The following is a 16,068-nucleotide window of genomic DNA, read 5'->3' as shown; positions in this document are numbered from 1 at the left end:
TGTGTTAATGATGAACTGGATTCTCTATATTTTGCATTCGGGGTGGAAATTCTACAGACAAAACCTTGTAGGAATAAATGGGAATGTTATAACTAAAAAAAAGAAAGAAAAAAGACAATGTTTTATTTTAATAATAAATGTGAGAGTAAATGATTGTCAAGGTGGACACTTTTTTGGATTGCAGCTGCTCCGAGTGTAACCCCTCCTCTCTCCTCTCTCTCTCCCTCTCGATCTCTCTCTCCTCTCTCTCTTCCACCCCTCTCCTTTTCCAACACGCGCCGCTGCTTCATTCCAATGCACACGCCGAGCGAAGCGGACGGTCCCCCCCTTTTCCTTTTCCAGACAGATGACTACATTTCGCTCAGGAATAAATATCTATAATATCCACGCGGCTGTTTCTACTCGGTATAAACACTTTTTGATCACGCGCGCGGCGTCTATAGCGTGGCTACACGATGGTTGTGTCACATATTCGGCTACCTCTGCCTCTGCTCTGACCACAGACGAGAAAGTCTTTGGATCTCTTCAAGAAGGCTGTTATTCCCTTTTTTTTTTCTTTTTTTTTTCTTTTTAATTTCACTGACTATCCACGAGTATTGCTGGAAATATAATCCGGATGGTAACGCAGACTGGACTATGGTAACCTGTTTACTCAGTCTTGTAACGGGACTGGAAGATTGCGCTTGTTGCTTTTCTTGTCTTTTCTTTTCTCGGTCCTATTAAACTGGAGATCATTACTATATTCACCTATTTTATTCTAAAGGTGTTGTTTTCCTTCCATTACTCACTCTTGCGTGCTTTGGTTGAATGGGGGTAACTCTGGTTTTGGAGGCTTGACGCAGCTGGGACTGGGAACTGGTATAAGGACTTGGACGGGACTGAGTTGCGTGGAGCGGTCGATCACCCAGGATGTAATTCCCTACGCTCTCTCCTCTGCCGTGGGTCTATTTACATGTCCGACCTGAACGCTTTTATGACAATGGATTACTTTCCTGCTTTTATGCAGCCTCATGCTGCCTGCAGTGTCCGCCGTTGAAGGTAAAACGTTTACCTTTAAATGCTTTAAGACGTGAACCTTATTTTCTGTAGGACAGCACCCACCAGTCCCTCGAAGGCTGGGTTCTGCACCCCCCAACACCCTCCTCTCTCTCCCTCTTCCTTCTCTCTCTCTTCACTCTCTTGTTGTACCCAAATTCCATGTTCTATCATCCTCCAATGAAAATAATGTTTCATTCCTCAAACTAACCATCTGCTCCCTCTTTAGGGATCGCTAAGGCATTATGGCTTTACGCAGCAAGGCGCTGTGGCTGGTACAGTTTTCAATACACAATTGTTATGCGCGTCCACGAAAGCTCATCCATTCAATCGTATGTGTATTCTTTTTTTTTTGTTTGTTTTTGTTTTTTTTTGTTAACATCAGCTCTTGTTTTCTACCTAATGCTTTTTTTTTTTGACACTTTGAAGAAATTAGCTGCGCACTGGAACTCATCGGGGTTCGCGGCCCCAAAGCCCCCTCCAAAGCACTTACCCATCAGGTCGGCTGCGTGTATTTTAGTAGCCGACTGGACAGTGTGGGCCTTTTGACGAGTGGACTTGACAGTTTAAGACCAAATGAATCAATCAAGATGGAAAAAATAAAAAAAAACAAATACAACCTAGTTTAGATAATTACTTCAATGGAAAGAGTATTAAGATTTTCTCTTTTACGCAAATAAATTAATATATTCACTAAATACTGCTAATTTATTCAGTCATTTCAATATTAATTTATTTTCACGTTTTCCTTTCTTACAGTGTATAGATTTTTACACATATATTCCTGAAGTTACTCACAATAACAATCTGCCATCTGCCTTTGTTGAGAGTTGTGTTTGCCGTGCGTAAAATCGATAGGAACTCTAGTCGTCTTTTTTTTTTTTTCAAGTGAGATGATGTCCCATTTATTGTTTCTTCTTCTTCCTCACATTTGTAATGTCTCAGTCTTCTGACGAAAGTGGAAACAAGGATTAAAGGCCCTAAAGCTTTTCACAGTGAATGCTGGGTCCAGGAGGCTCCCGTTGGTTTGTGATGCCAGTTAGGAAAGTAGGACAATGTGCCAGTGGCTCAGAACTCTCTTTTTCACTCTGTTTTTTTTTTTTTTTCACGACCTGTCCGTAAATGTCTTTGCGTATTTGTGTATATTTTCATTACAACTCCAGTTTACATTTGTCACTGGAAGGAATAGAACCGATTATTTATTTATTATATTTTTTTCTCCTGCATAACTTACTTTACTACTTCAGGTCAATACTTGAAATAAAAGTGGAGCGTGTCGTTTGCACTATTAAACAAGTAGACGCAAAAGTGATTTATTCCACAATGACTTATTTACAAAGAAGGGTGTATTTTGGAATTTGGTACTTGCGTGGGATTGTGCATAAAGTTATGCCTCTTCACCCACTTTCCAGTGCTTTGACCCCAATTCTTGAAAAAACATCCTCAGGTTGTTTCTACCGGTGCTGAGAGACGATCACACTGCTTCGTGAGCTCCTAAAACCAACATTTTGCTTTAATTGTTTTTCACACAACCGCCTCCTCTGTCCGGAATAAGCGTAAAACACACACAGCAATAAGGGAATATATCCAAAGCTTATCTGATCTTGTTTGTGGTTTTTATTGATATCTTTGGAAAACTCTGTTAAGATATGACTCAGAAATATTCTTTCAGTTTGGACAAAACACCAACAAACAGTTCACAGTCTTTACTTTGGCTAAGTTATCGTCCTGTACTGACTTTCCTAGAATATGCTGTTCACATCGACTTCAGCTGCATTGATTTGAAACTTTAAGTCCTTATTTTACCAGAGACCCCACTGGACTCCTCTTATTGACCCCGAAAGGTCACAGGACCCCAGTGGAAACCAGTGACTTAAAACACATGGCTTGAACGGATGAGTGGGTGTTGTGGAGCTGCAGAGGGTAAATGGGAATGAAAATGAGAGAAATAGAGTCATAGAAAATAAGGACAAAAAATGGAGAAACAACAGTTTGGGACTGAGGTGTGCACGGGCTTGTAGTTGGAGTATTTTGTTAGAGTAATCAAGTCCCGACAAGGAATCATAAATCCTGTCTGACTGACCTGGCTGGCCTTTGCACAGTTTTAATACAAACTGTGATTATGGTTGCTGTTAGGACTTCATTCTGGATGTTTGGGGGGTTTGGGGTGATTAGGTAGAACGAGCGGACCGATGGGGGGACGCATCTGCGGGCCACGGTGCGCGTCACCGGGGCCCGGTGTCACACAGCCCGAGAGGGTTGGTTTTTTTCTTTCTTCTTGTTTCTTTTTTCTTCTTCTTTCTTTCTTTCTTTTTCTTTCTTTCTTTTCTTTCTTTCTTTCTTTCTTTCTTTTCTTTTCTTTCTTCTCTTTTCTTTCTTTCTTGTCTTTTCTTCTTTCTTCTTTCTTTCTCTTGTTTTTTTTTTTTTTTCTTCTTTCTTTTTTAATTCATTCCTTAATATACAGGAGTGGATCCTTTTTGGTTGGTTTAAAACTTGAATCACACACTTTTCCCAAACTTTCTGCCATAGTTTGAACTTTTTACAGTTTCTCCATTCACGCTTGTACCATGTGGACAAAACTTGTGCGTAACTATAATCGCAATTTCCATATTTTCAGTTAAAACATTTATTATTTAACATTTTTATTTATTTATTTATTTATTTATTTAAAAGTCAGAATTAAATATACCGTGAAAAGTACTAGGTGAACCCACTGGACTCCCAGAGTGCAGGACAGGCCTTGGCAGTTGAACTTCCAGCTGGTATCAGTGTGTTGAGGAGACAATTGCGTCGATGACAGTCTTCTGTAGCGCACAGGCGGTGTGGTTACTCTTCGGTGTAAATTACTTATGATGGAGAGAGGAAGCAAAGAGAAAAAAAAAAAATCTAGAGAACAGGCACCATAATGATATTCAGCCTAGACCAAGTAGTTCTATTCGAAGGAGCCACTTTTGTGGAAGATTATTGCCCTAATGATCCCTGCTGTACATTATGACATTTAAGTGTACTTAAAGAGGACATTCTCGTTTCTTATCGAGCCCTTCTCCATATTGTAGTCGTTATAAGGTCATTAGAGTTTAAATCTAAGAATTGAATATATTTCTACATGAACAGTGAAAAAAAAACTTTTGCATGTATTTATTATGTCCGTAAATGTCAACTCCATTATCCGTGCGCTGGAGCCAGTTCTCAGAAACACTTATGACTGCAACAAACTGAATAACCTCACCTGAAACAACTTCTCTGTAAACGAAGACAAATGGCTTTTTATTGTGCAGCTCAGGGTTTCCCACTGACTCTCGCTGCTTTTTTTTTTTTCTATTTATGGCTGTGTATGTCGTGGTGATTACGCACTACCTGGGCCTTGAAGCGCACATGTTTGTTTTTATGTGGGTGAGATCACACCTCCATAGGAGTTTTTCCTGTGCTTGTTTTGCAGTTGGCATCCCTCTCTGGATTTATTCGCTCATATTCTTTCTTTAGAAGAAGTCCCCCCCCCCCAATCATCGTCAGTATCACATTATCAGGGAGGAAAAAGCGGGGAAGGAAATAGATTTGTAGAAAAATTAAGTATTAGGTTGTCTACAGTTGATGGGTTAATAACAATTAAAAGATCACAACTGTCATAATTTACATATTTAATCAACTGTTTTAGTACTATTAAGACTATTAGGACTCAAGCACTTACCAACAATTGATGTTTCATGCAAATTAATGTAATTTAAAAAAAATTAATTCATAAAATAGCCTGTAAGTTGAAACATTTAGTCATTTTATATGTAGATTTTTTTCATTTTTATTTTTTAAAATTAATTTAGAGAGGTTATTATTGTGAACTAAGTGTGATTCGTGATCATAGGCGATTAATGGGGCCATTTTGTCCGGGACAGCAGGCCTTCATGTGCCAGGCTTTATTTATGAGCGCCGCAGCAGTCTGTGTGGCCTGAGCAGGACGCACACTGGAGCCCCCTGCGTAAAACTTCACTTCAGAGGCTCTGCTGCAGATATTCAAAGGCAAATTCGTGAACAAATGTACTTAAGGTGACAATTGAAATGACAATAGCAACTATTAGTGACCCTATTGTGGCGAGTATACAAACCTTTTAATGGTTAGAGGAAACAGGCGTGGAAGTAAATTTGCAATATAAAAGCAAAGTCATTCTGGATTTTGTACAAAAGGAGCATTGTCGAAGTCAGCAAAATGGTAAATGCGTTGAGGTATTTTTTATTTATTTTTTTTTTTTTTAAAGTAAGAAAATAAGTTAATGAAATTATAATTAATGAGATGAGGGCAAGGGCACACTTAATTATGTGTCTGGTGAATCGGACCTGATAGTGGACACATATTTATTATTATAGTTGGTCACAACATAACAAGATCACAATTTAACAATAATAATAATAATAATATAATAATAATAATATAATAATGATAGACATATAAAATAAATATTCAAATTAATTTTCCCTTTCAATTTGTGACTTGAACACTATTATTATTGTTATTATATTATTATTATTATTATTATTATTATTATTATAATAATAATAATAATTCTGTGAATTATATTTACTTCTTACCACTACCACTAAGCTGAATTACTATTACCTATACATATGCTATTACTATTACTATTACATTATTACAAAAAGTCATTCAAACACATGTTATAGCCATAGAGTCTGAAACTGACATTCAATAAATAAGGCAGCTACACATATATTACACAAAATAAATGTACAGCCCATCAGATCGTGCCTTGGTGGATTGACCTCACCAGGGATGCAAGCTAGTGTGTAGGTCATATGGTAGGCAGCCATGTTGAACAGATGTACAGTGACTTATGTTCAGATTGCCCTAAGGTGGTCAGGAGAAGGGGGAGAAGATGACGACATGTCGAGAGCCGGGGCGGGATGGTATGGAGGGAGCGCTGTAGTGGATATGGGTCAGACTTGGATCAGAAACTGAGAGAACAGCATAGCTGACAGACTTTACAGATGCAAGGCCTGCAGGAGCGCTCATGTGCACTGACTGATGGTTTATGGCTCAAATGGCGGCACGGAAAGATTCACAGAGCTGGAATTTCACATGAAGGCAAGCAACAGCCGTGTCAGGAGAAGGATGACCGGTGAAAATGGCAGCGCGTGGGTGGCCATAGCAGTTTATTGAAAAAGACAAAGTATGACACACAGAGGGTCATCAAGTTGTCGATTTGTTTCGCTTTTAATGCATAAACTAGTAAACAGGACAAACAAGGACAGAATTACGCACAATACACTATTAGATAAAAAAGCAAAAGACAACTTTAGCAAAACTGCGTGGATGTTGCCAATAACCTCCACATGTTGTTAAATCCGCTTAAACCCCAGATATTCGCAGCTGACGTGACAATGAAGATTTACTCTTATGCCTATTATTGTGAAACTTCTCTGAGTAACTAGTGCTAATAGTAAAACATTTTAATTCAGTCATTTGTATTACACACATGCAAGCTAATGTTAATCCCCGTAATACTGAAACACCACACATACTGAATTTTCTCAGCGCTTATACTCTGACAAACAAAACCATAATAAATGTGTTTAAATGAGTCCAGACGTATGTGGAGAAATCCCAGAGCGGTGTGTTTAGGTGTTTACAGCATGTGCGCATAGACGTTTCTGTATATGGCGTTTGTGTGTGCACGTCATCTTGGCATCCAACAGAGGGGCCTTGTGGGATGGCAGGTCTTTGACACACACTGTGGAGAGCAAGCAGGGGAGGGCAAATGTGTCTGGGCCTGCCCACTGCACAGACACACTGCTGCTGTCTGTAGTCAGCCAGGCAGAACAAGGCAGCAGGAGAGAAACATATACAAGGAGGGAAAAGAGTGAGAGAGAGAGATGGGTCGTTCACAGGGAGAGCAAGATGGGTGGTACATCTAGGAGAGTGTGTACGTGTTTGTGTGTGTGTTTCTGTGTGAATGCCTGGGTATTCCCTGTCCAACCCCAGTGCATTAAAACACGTAAAAATAGAGATCACACAGGTTTCAGTTGCATCATTACAAGCTGGTATTTTGCTAATGACGGTAATAACACTTGTATTTTTTGTTAGTGCTACACACACTAAAACACATATCTAAATCATGCTGGTGGCAAGAGGCAAAAATGTTTCCTGACACTTGAATGTCTGTCTAAAATTAATCCACACCTGTCCAAATGTTGACTTACATCTACATAATAAAGTTTTATACCATATGTGCGGATGGCTGACAGGTATCCCTCCCCACTCTTTGGTCATTGGTGAACTATATTAATAGCGTTCAAAATGCTGATGAAATATTTTACATAATATTAATGGCCTTCAGAGTTGATATTTTATAGGCCCTGTCTGCGCCGGATGTCCATAAAGTCCAACTGGAATTACCATGTGTCAAAAATGTCCAGATCATAAGTGAGTTAAGACCTGCTGTGAATTCCACCCACTCTCAACCCACAAAGCGTGACCCTGATCCGGGGGTTATGAGAGGAGGAGTCTGTACATATGACTTCAGCGGCAGATTCCCAAAAGACAAGCCTTTTTCCTTCTCAACAATAGCTGCTCTAACACAATCAAGCTCCAGGGGTTAGCCTATTCCAGTAGCATATAAAAATACACAGAAAGAGGATGTGTATATTTAGAGGGATGGACTGACTGACTCACGGCTTGACCAAAAGCAAATAAATAGGTCAGAATCCTGGTTGGAGATGGTCAAATATGTGTCTTTCTTTTCCAATGTGCAGATGAGAGCCTGCTGGACTTACAAGAGATGTCTAAGAGTTTTTATGGACCTGCGATGGTCATTACGCTTCTCAAGCACAAAAGGTTTGACCTGTGGAGTTCGCGAAGGGGTAGAATTCTCCCAGCAGCAGTTTGATCCACCTCAGGGCCTCCTCCCACCATTTCTTTACAAGCTACAGATTCTTGTAACAAATTTGCTGATGGAGCAGAAAGTGGTCTTTGATATTTGTCTTTAAGAAATAGCCAGTTACATCTGTCTGGAGATTGGACGCTGCTGTAAAACACTGTGCCTTGAGGGGGAAGAAAGGCCACATCACCTGGTTTCAGCCTTTGCTGGTCTTGTTAAATAGAAGAAAAGAGAGGTGGGGAGGGAAATTTCTTTGTTGAGTTGAACCATAGCTGGGTAGTTGATGTGACTTTTCAAGGCCGTGCCCCGGGCCTTTTCCCCTTTGAGGAGCAGGAAAACAGCTTTTGCTCATTTCCAAACAGCCGACCTGAGTAAGCAAATGTGTGATGGCAAGAATAGGTTCAAGAAAAAAGCTGAAGTTGTGCAGAATGTCACAAGCTTAAATACCTACCGTAATTAATAATAATTCATGCGTTGGATCAAAGTGTTTTAACAGTGTATATTTTACTTGGTAAGAGGTTTGACTAAGTGTTCCAGGCCTTATTTTTTCCAACTTCTCGTCCTATACACTTTAAAAGGTACAGAGATAAGCAGACTCCCTAGATTTATAACATTTTTCTCCCTTTTAGTCCTTGTCTTCTGAAAAACCACAATAACTTTAAATGATAGCCCCTCTTTCTCATCAATGCTAACACTAACATCTTTAACATACTGTCTTCGGCACAGCTTATACACAGCGAATCCACTACATTTCAGTGGCAGCAGTAGCAATCACATATGACCTTTTGTCAAGTTATTTACATAATCCCCATGGTTCCATGCTGCAGCCTCCTGGAGGTACTACCAGCTGTGTGGAGCATTTATTTAACCTCAGTACAAGTTGAAATGGAGACTCAGTGACACAGTGACTTTAATATTTAAGTGGGTGCCATATTTAGAGGACAATTAGAAGCAGCTGAAAGAGGTCAGTAAGACAAAGTAGCTTGTAAAGCAAGCATCTCTAAGGGGCAAATGTGTAGGTGTAGGCTTTGGTCTTTATGACTTAAACACCTGTCCATTTGGTAAACTGGAGACTGAAAAGAGCTGTAAAGCGCCGCTTCTGTGAGCGCAAGTGTTTTCATAAGGTGTTTTCAGTAGACAGGGAAGGGAAGGGAGGCCACCCTGTGGGTTTTACCATCAGCTTTAGTTAGTTCAAGGAGCTGCTGTTCCTAAAGTTCATTTGTTCCTTTTGACAAGATGCAACCAACTGCAACTGTCTGAGTTCATTAATTGCTATGATTTATATTATTTACCCATTTTTCCATTCTGTAACATGAACTTTTGAATATTTTTTTCTTCACCTTTAAATCTAAGCACATGCAATGTATATAATAAGCTTATTTTAATTTGTGTGTATGTGCCAGTGACATAGTGATTGTTAGCTGTGATTTATCAGGGATTTGACAACAAGTGCTGTGAAAGACTAATTGAGGTGAGCCAGATGAAAGCGCCGGACAATACAGGCCGACCCCCTCCCTCTGTGCCAAGTCAGGCCATAAACAGCTTCCCTTTCCCCTCTCACACCCTATGGAAATTCCTTCTGACCTCTCAGCTCACACACACATGGTCTTAACACACATATAGTGACAGTTACTTAATTACACAGGCATACACATGCATACACACATTACTTATACGGTGCTCACGCAAACCCCCACACAATCCCTACATCCCTACAACCACCCCCAGTTCAAATGGTCAGAGCTCACATCCCCTCACTCCTCCACTAATGAGTCAATCAGCTGGTTCCATTCATTTCATTGCTGTCAGGCCCCATCGATCAGCCCCTTTCTCCCTGTCCCAACTAAGCAGCAGGGGGGCTCATAGATGGAGAGGAGAAGAAGGGGCTTGAAACATCCAGACAGTTCAAAGACTCCTCATTCTTATCCGCTTTGGCTCCCTAGAAATATGGCGTTTTGATGCTGTGTAGCAGCGTGTATGCATGTGTGTGAAATGAAAGAGAGAAAAGGGATTAAAAAAAGATCAAGAAGCCAAGACGTCTTCTTTTGGAGTTTATTCATGGTATCTGACCTTCCTTTTACCTTTGTGAGGCTAGTGTGTTAGCAGTGTGGATTCCAACATCATGGGAAGACCAGAGATGCAGTAGCAGGTGGTGGATTTTCGCCAGGTGCAAGCTCATTCACTTCCAGGGATGCCCCGTCTTTGCCATGATGCGTAAAACTGCCCCCGCTCTGCTGTTTGAGCTTCTACCTTGGCTAGCTGAGTGATGTGTATGATGGGTCCAACTCTCGCCATGCTCCATTCCGACACCTACCGAGTCAAAGTCAGAGAGGTTATCAGTTATTAAAGCGCCTCAAAGTGGATGTGTGTGCATGCATGAGGCCGTGCAGAGTGAGAAAGAGGGGGAGGTAAAACTAGTGGGTTCTCATTTTCAGAAAGCACTTAGTTCTGCGTATTTTCCAGTCAGTTCATTTGAAAAGGTGTTGAGAGAAGCAACTATGCAGAATGGAAGTTGCTGAGCTGTTGCAAGGAGCCAAGGTCAATTGAGTTGATCTTAGGGAGCAAGGGTTTAGAGGAGGACAGGTACTAGGCAAAGAGGAGGAAGAAGTGTGAACGGGTTAGGAAGAGAACAGCAGTGGCTGCAGGAATTGTGAGGTCCATCTGAGCTGAGAAAGTAATCTTCTGACTTGGACATTTGCCATCAGTCTGTCACCCAGATCTGTACTTCTGCAGCATGTGGTTTCCTCCCAGTTTAAAGATTGTGCATGGGAAGAGACACTGCCTTTTGCAAGTATCTATAATGTTTGTTATTTGCTCAAACGTACACACATCATTCTTAGAATAACAGGACAGATTTGAATGAATCTGATAAGTAGGCCAGTGCTGATCAATAGTAACACAATGCCACATTTTCAAGAATAGATGGAAGAAGTGGTACATTGAAATGTAATTACAAAGTTGCACGAAAGTGAAGGGAATGAGCAAACAAATACAAATTTCTTAATGTTAAACTGAGCATCATGGTTATATTGGATTTCTTGGAATAAACTCCATATAATTCCATCTATATAATACAGAATGGAAGCAGACTTGAAATGTGATTTGAAATTTTGGGCTGTATACATTTTAAATTACTTGACTCGACTTGTTGCTCCACAGGAGGCTTAGCTTGGTATCTTCTCCAAAATCCTGATGATATGTTTTAAGGATACACTTTTACACGGTGGGAAAGTTTACTTTTGGTTCAGATAGACATGCAGTTAAAAAGCAAGAATATGTTTTATTGTCCTTCAATCAGAGGAAGTCTGGTGTTGTATAACTGCAGAGGTGATTTAGATCAATTTAGTCAGGCACTGCAAACATCAAGGTCTTCTCATGTATTGTGCCAGCCAGACAGCTTGGCACTTTGGCTTGCCATAGAAGACGGACCGAAAGGTTGTGCTTTAAGCAGGACAAGACTTCTTTTATTTCTTGTTTACCTTCCCTTTTTTCACACCTTGTCGCTGTCCTTGGCCTTGTCTCTTTCCCAGCTTCAGTCTGAGTCTATGATCTCTCGCCCCCCCTCTCTTTAACTGTCATTCTCACCTTTTGTTGTTTCATCCCATCCGTTTTGTCCATCGTTCTGCGTTCTGCCTCTCTTCAGTTCCCTCTTCTGTGACCCCTCCTTATCAGCGCTACAGTAGGTCTTAATTGCAGTATTATTTTCCTTTCCCTGCTATCTCACGCCCTTCTGATATCAAAACCCCCAACAGCAACAGTAAAAGCAGGGAGACAGATGCTATTTACTGCTGAGACCCTTTGTTGTTGTCTACTACTTGATAAGGTCTTGACAGTCGAGATCACTTCCCCCATTGTATATTGAGAGCATCTACGGTTAAAAAAAACAAAAAAAAAACAGGCAAGCATGTCTTCGCCCCTTAATTCCACTGTCTGAAACTGTTTCCTGTATCTCACCAACACCAAATGGTGCTCTGTATACAAAAACGGGGAACAAAAAAATCAGGTGCCAAAGCTGACACTTACATCTAACAGGTCAGATTTGCACTTTTTTTTCAATGTGTCACTGACTCCCCAAACTTTGTCTACACAACACATACTTCTCTGCCAGTTTGGACAATAAAAAAGGGAGGAAAAAGAATAATAATGGTTGCAAAGGAAATAGCTTCAGAAAAAACAGGCTAGAGTGTACCAGGAGGCTGCAACCTAATATGCTGCTATAGGTGGCAAAGGGAGTCTAAGTGTGAGATGCATAAAGTGTCAGGGTTTTAAATACCTTAGCTGAACAGCTCAGAGTGTGAAAACAATGGTCAGAGACATGAAAGTGTGAGCAAGAACACACAGAGGGGTCAGATAACCCCTGGCCAGATGGTATGGCAACGTGAACAGGGCGGAAAGATTTGCAGGGGGTTGCAATGTTTATGCCGCTAATGTCAGGAAAGGGAGACTAAAGCAATACCTCCTGTGCCACTTTTGGCCTCTGTAAATCTCCAGGGATGCAGGAACTAAAAGGATGGTGATGATTAGAGATTCAATTTGGCTTGCCATCAATCAATGCCATCTAGACAGACAGGATTGCTGCTGATAGCCCATCCTTGGAACCAGCTTGGGTTTGGGCCTCTCGGGATTTACACCCTTTTTTCACGCTTTGTTAATTAAGCGACCAAGCTGCCCTTGCACTTACTTATTTATGAATCTTGGCTTCCACCGATACCTGGAGCCCACTTGGTCTTCCCTAATAGTCCATCACTAATGGCCTTACTTCTAGACAATCTATACAAATTTAGCCTAGACCACCAATCCCTATTCTGTTTATGCACACACAGAACTGTAACACCAATATGACCTTGACGTTACACAACCCACATTGTCTGGTGTTGTGTTTCTGTGGCACTGGGTAAAGTGCCCCACATGGGATAATGAGGCAACACTTAAAAAAATCAATTTCCATCTCCGTCTGTCTAAGTAATTCCTCACCTGTTCATAACCCAAGCATAGAGCAGCCTGGATGTGTTGAGTCTTTACACTTATTAGATATAGATGAGAACCCTGAAGGAACAGAACAGTAGGACGTATCTTGGTAAATATTAACACTCTCTCAGAGCTGTGCAGATTTAACTCAGCCTTTTTTTTCCACTTCACATGGTTTTGTTGCAGCTTGGAAAAGTAACATGTGTGCACTGTTGACTTTATAACACCTTTCTGAATGAAAATTACATCATCCTATAACTCTGATCATGTAATTACTCCAACTACCACTCAGTCGTGCAAACACCCTGCCCAAAAGGTTTTTTCCCCCTTCCTTTCAATGATGAAGTCACTGTTCAGGGTCGGTGAGCCCATCCGCTGTGGCCTTGTGTGGTGTGGTTTTGAATCCTATAAACATGGTCCCAAGTCAGATTTACTGCGCAAAGGCCCTGGGGATTCATTTGTATTCTACCCTCTTTGGCTGGTTCAGGGTCAGGGCCGATGACTAATCAGGTCAGAACTAATCCACACCCTGCGGTTGGAGCATTACCAACCCCACCTTGCTCACTCGGACCACCAAGAGGTCTGGCTTTTCTGTAAAGATACATAGAACACACACAAACTGTACGGACAAATGGAAACATGCAGATATTTGCTGTACATTTCATTCCTGCAGTTGAAGAGGAAGAAAAAAAAAAAGCACCTCATTGTTGTTTATTCCCTTCAGAATTTTTAGCCACAGGCCACAACAGAACTGAACCCAGCTGAGCACTTGTGCTAATGGTTGAGCTTAGGCATAAACATTGGGATTGTTATTTTTTAACTAGCTATGTTTGCTTCAGGCTATGTTATAAGGATCACAATAAGGCAGGTGGGTAGGTGGGGAAACTTCTAAGTAACTTATAAAAAAAGTTAAACATTGCTTCTTTGAGAAATCCAATGCTGGCGTAACCACATTCTTCATATTTGCGTGCACTTGTACATCTGAGTATCTACATGTAACACTGTGGGAAAACAAAGAGAACCAGACAAGTAAAAGGGAAGCTACTTAAACCTGTTTGCAACCTCGTCTTCTCTCTTTTTTTTTTTACAGTGTATAATTAATGCAAACCTAATATTAATCCAAACCTAACCGGGCTGTTGAGACGACAGAGGTTAAGTGATATAGATCAGCTATTGACTATTCCTATCGTTTGACCTTTTTAACCAATGACCCCTGTAAAGTGCAGCATAAACAAAGTCTGACCTTTTGATCTACTTCCAATCAACCTCTCTCGTTCACATACGTCATATTTATATTCAGCCGCAGTTGCTTGTTTCTCCCTAGCCACAATAAAACTTGTGTTTGGTTTATTGGTGAAGCATACATACACAGCTACTGGTGAACACCTCTATAATACTTATGTCGTCCTGTTAATTCCCAGGTGGTGTTTTATATCCCTGCACACACACACACACACACATAAATAGATGCACAATGAGTCAAGATGGAAATCAGTGTTTTAGATACAGGAAAATGTGTGCATGTGTTTCTGTGCGCATTACGTGCACTGTGTGTCAGCACATAAATCAATGGATGGCTGGCGGCATTGCGGCTAAAGCTTCAGTGTGTGTGTGTGTGTGTAGGTAGTTGTGGTGTGGGGTAATTGGTGACACCCTGCTCCCCCTAACTGCCAGCTTTAGTTACACATCAATGAAGGGTGAATAATACATTAGCTAGGGTAGCCCATATTCCTCCTACAGATCCCAAGAGAATGACAGAGGGATGGAGAAGTAGAGAAATGACAATATGAAAACATATCCACTGTATATATTTTATATAGAGAAGACAGCTTGACAAGAAAGCATATTTAATCCAGAGCTCCACGTTCCTTCCTTAATCTCATTTCATCCTCGTGATTTAACCATGAACGGTTCAACCTACCTCACTTCCTGTTTAGTTAGTGTCCCCCTACACCTTTCTGGCCCTGATGTACAACCAGTTTGTTTCTTAGATTTATGTTGCTGTTAAGGGGCTTTAAGGACAACAGGGTACTTTCAAATGAAAGAGGAGTCTAGGCATAAACTCTAGGACAGGTAGCTGGCTTTGGTTTTAGTGGAACTACTGAAGTGTGTGAAGGTCCTTGAGCCTAGATCAGTGATGCAAGTGGTTCTGTAATCATGGTGAAATTACTTAGACATCCATCACACTGGGACAAAACAGGATGAGTTTATGTTTGTGTGTATGTTGGAAAAAGATATAAAGCCCATTTAGTTTGTGTCAGTAGTAGAGTGTATGTGTGTGTGTGTGTGTGTGTGTGTGTGTGTGTAGAACCGGTGTCGGTTTTTGCGACTTGTGTCCTTGCCAGTTTATCTGTCTGTGCATGTGTATGTGTACAGTATATAGATGTGTCAGTGTGTGTGTATGTGTGTGTTGCTAACCACTGTATGATTTATTCCTTCTGTCTCTGCTGTTGCTGTCTGGGGCCCTGTGTGTGTTATGCCAATGCACAGAGGTCTTTATGTAATTGAAGTGGGCCTCTGAAAGCCCCCTGCCATATGGACCCTAGCAGCCTTGGATGTCTGTCTGTCCATCCGTCAATTTCTTTTAATTGCCCAGAGCCTGGATTCTGTGCTGTGACTATCTATCGGGTGGTTTCTCCATAGGTTAAATACATTAATATTTAATAAGGCCTGGGAAAACACCAATCCCTGACCATGAGATTGACCAGATAATGCTGAGCTGATGAAAGACAGAGTGTGGATTCTGAAAGATTCTCTGTGAATGTAACTTTTTCCTTTCATCCTTACTTGATTCACATCAGTATTTTCTTCCTCCACTTCTCATATAGTAGAGTAGAAAATAATGATAATAAAAAAAATACTTCTATGGCATAGTACACGTAAAATAGCAGAAATAGAGCAACAAAATGCAATTTTGCAGAATAAAATAGCATATTTTATTGTGTTATAAATCCTTGTGTAGTGTGCTTTTAAAGTTATAAAAACCAGATTCATGTAATGTATTATGGAGGATTGAGGTTTTCTATCATCATAGTTTTCATTCAGGTAACCGTCAAAGACCCAAACAGCTACCGCCAAAGAAAAGCATCTACTGATATAAAATGTTTAATAATTTTTGAAGCACTGAACTATCATTAAATTAATATAATTCGGGTAAAATGTACTTTCTCAGCTTTTC

At 40.6% G+C, this 16,068-nt stretch overlaps 1 protein-coding gene across 10 annotated transcripts in view; it reads left to right on the top strand.

The window, feature by feature from the left end:
• ephb3b (eph receptor B3b) overlaps positions 1–16,068 on the top strand; it is an 87,008-nt gene that overhangs the window by 27,826 nt on the left and 43,114 nt on the right. Inside the window, exon 1 of one of the 10 annotated variants that reach the window (XM_030131550.1) lies at positions 924–1,038. The exons of the other annotated variants lie outside the window; for them this stretch is intronic. Coding sequence (XP_029987410.1) covers positions 1,011–1,038 — 28 coding nt within the window. The 5' untranslated portion in view covers positions 924–1,010. Of the gene's footprint in view, positions 1–923; positions 1,039–16,068 lie in introns of those variants that run through there. 10 annotated transcript variants of the gene reach the window in all.

This window comes from Sphaeramia orbicularis, chromosome 4 (genome assembly GCF_902148855.1).
Source record: "Sphaeramia orbicularis chromosome 4, fSphaOr1.1, whole genome shotgun sequence".
Classification (NCBI taxonomy): Eukaryota; Metazoa; Chordata; class Actinopteri; order Kurtiformes; family Apogonidae; genus Sphaeramia; species Sphaeramia orbicularis.
The sequence above is the reverse complement of the archived record's forward strand: the minus strand, read 5'-3'. Positions and strand labels throughout refer to the sequence as shown.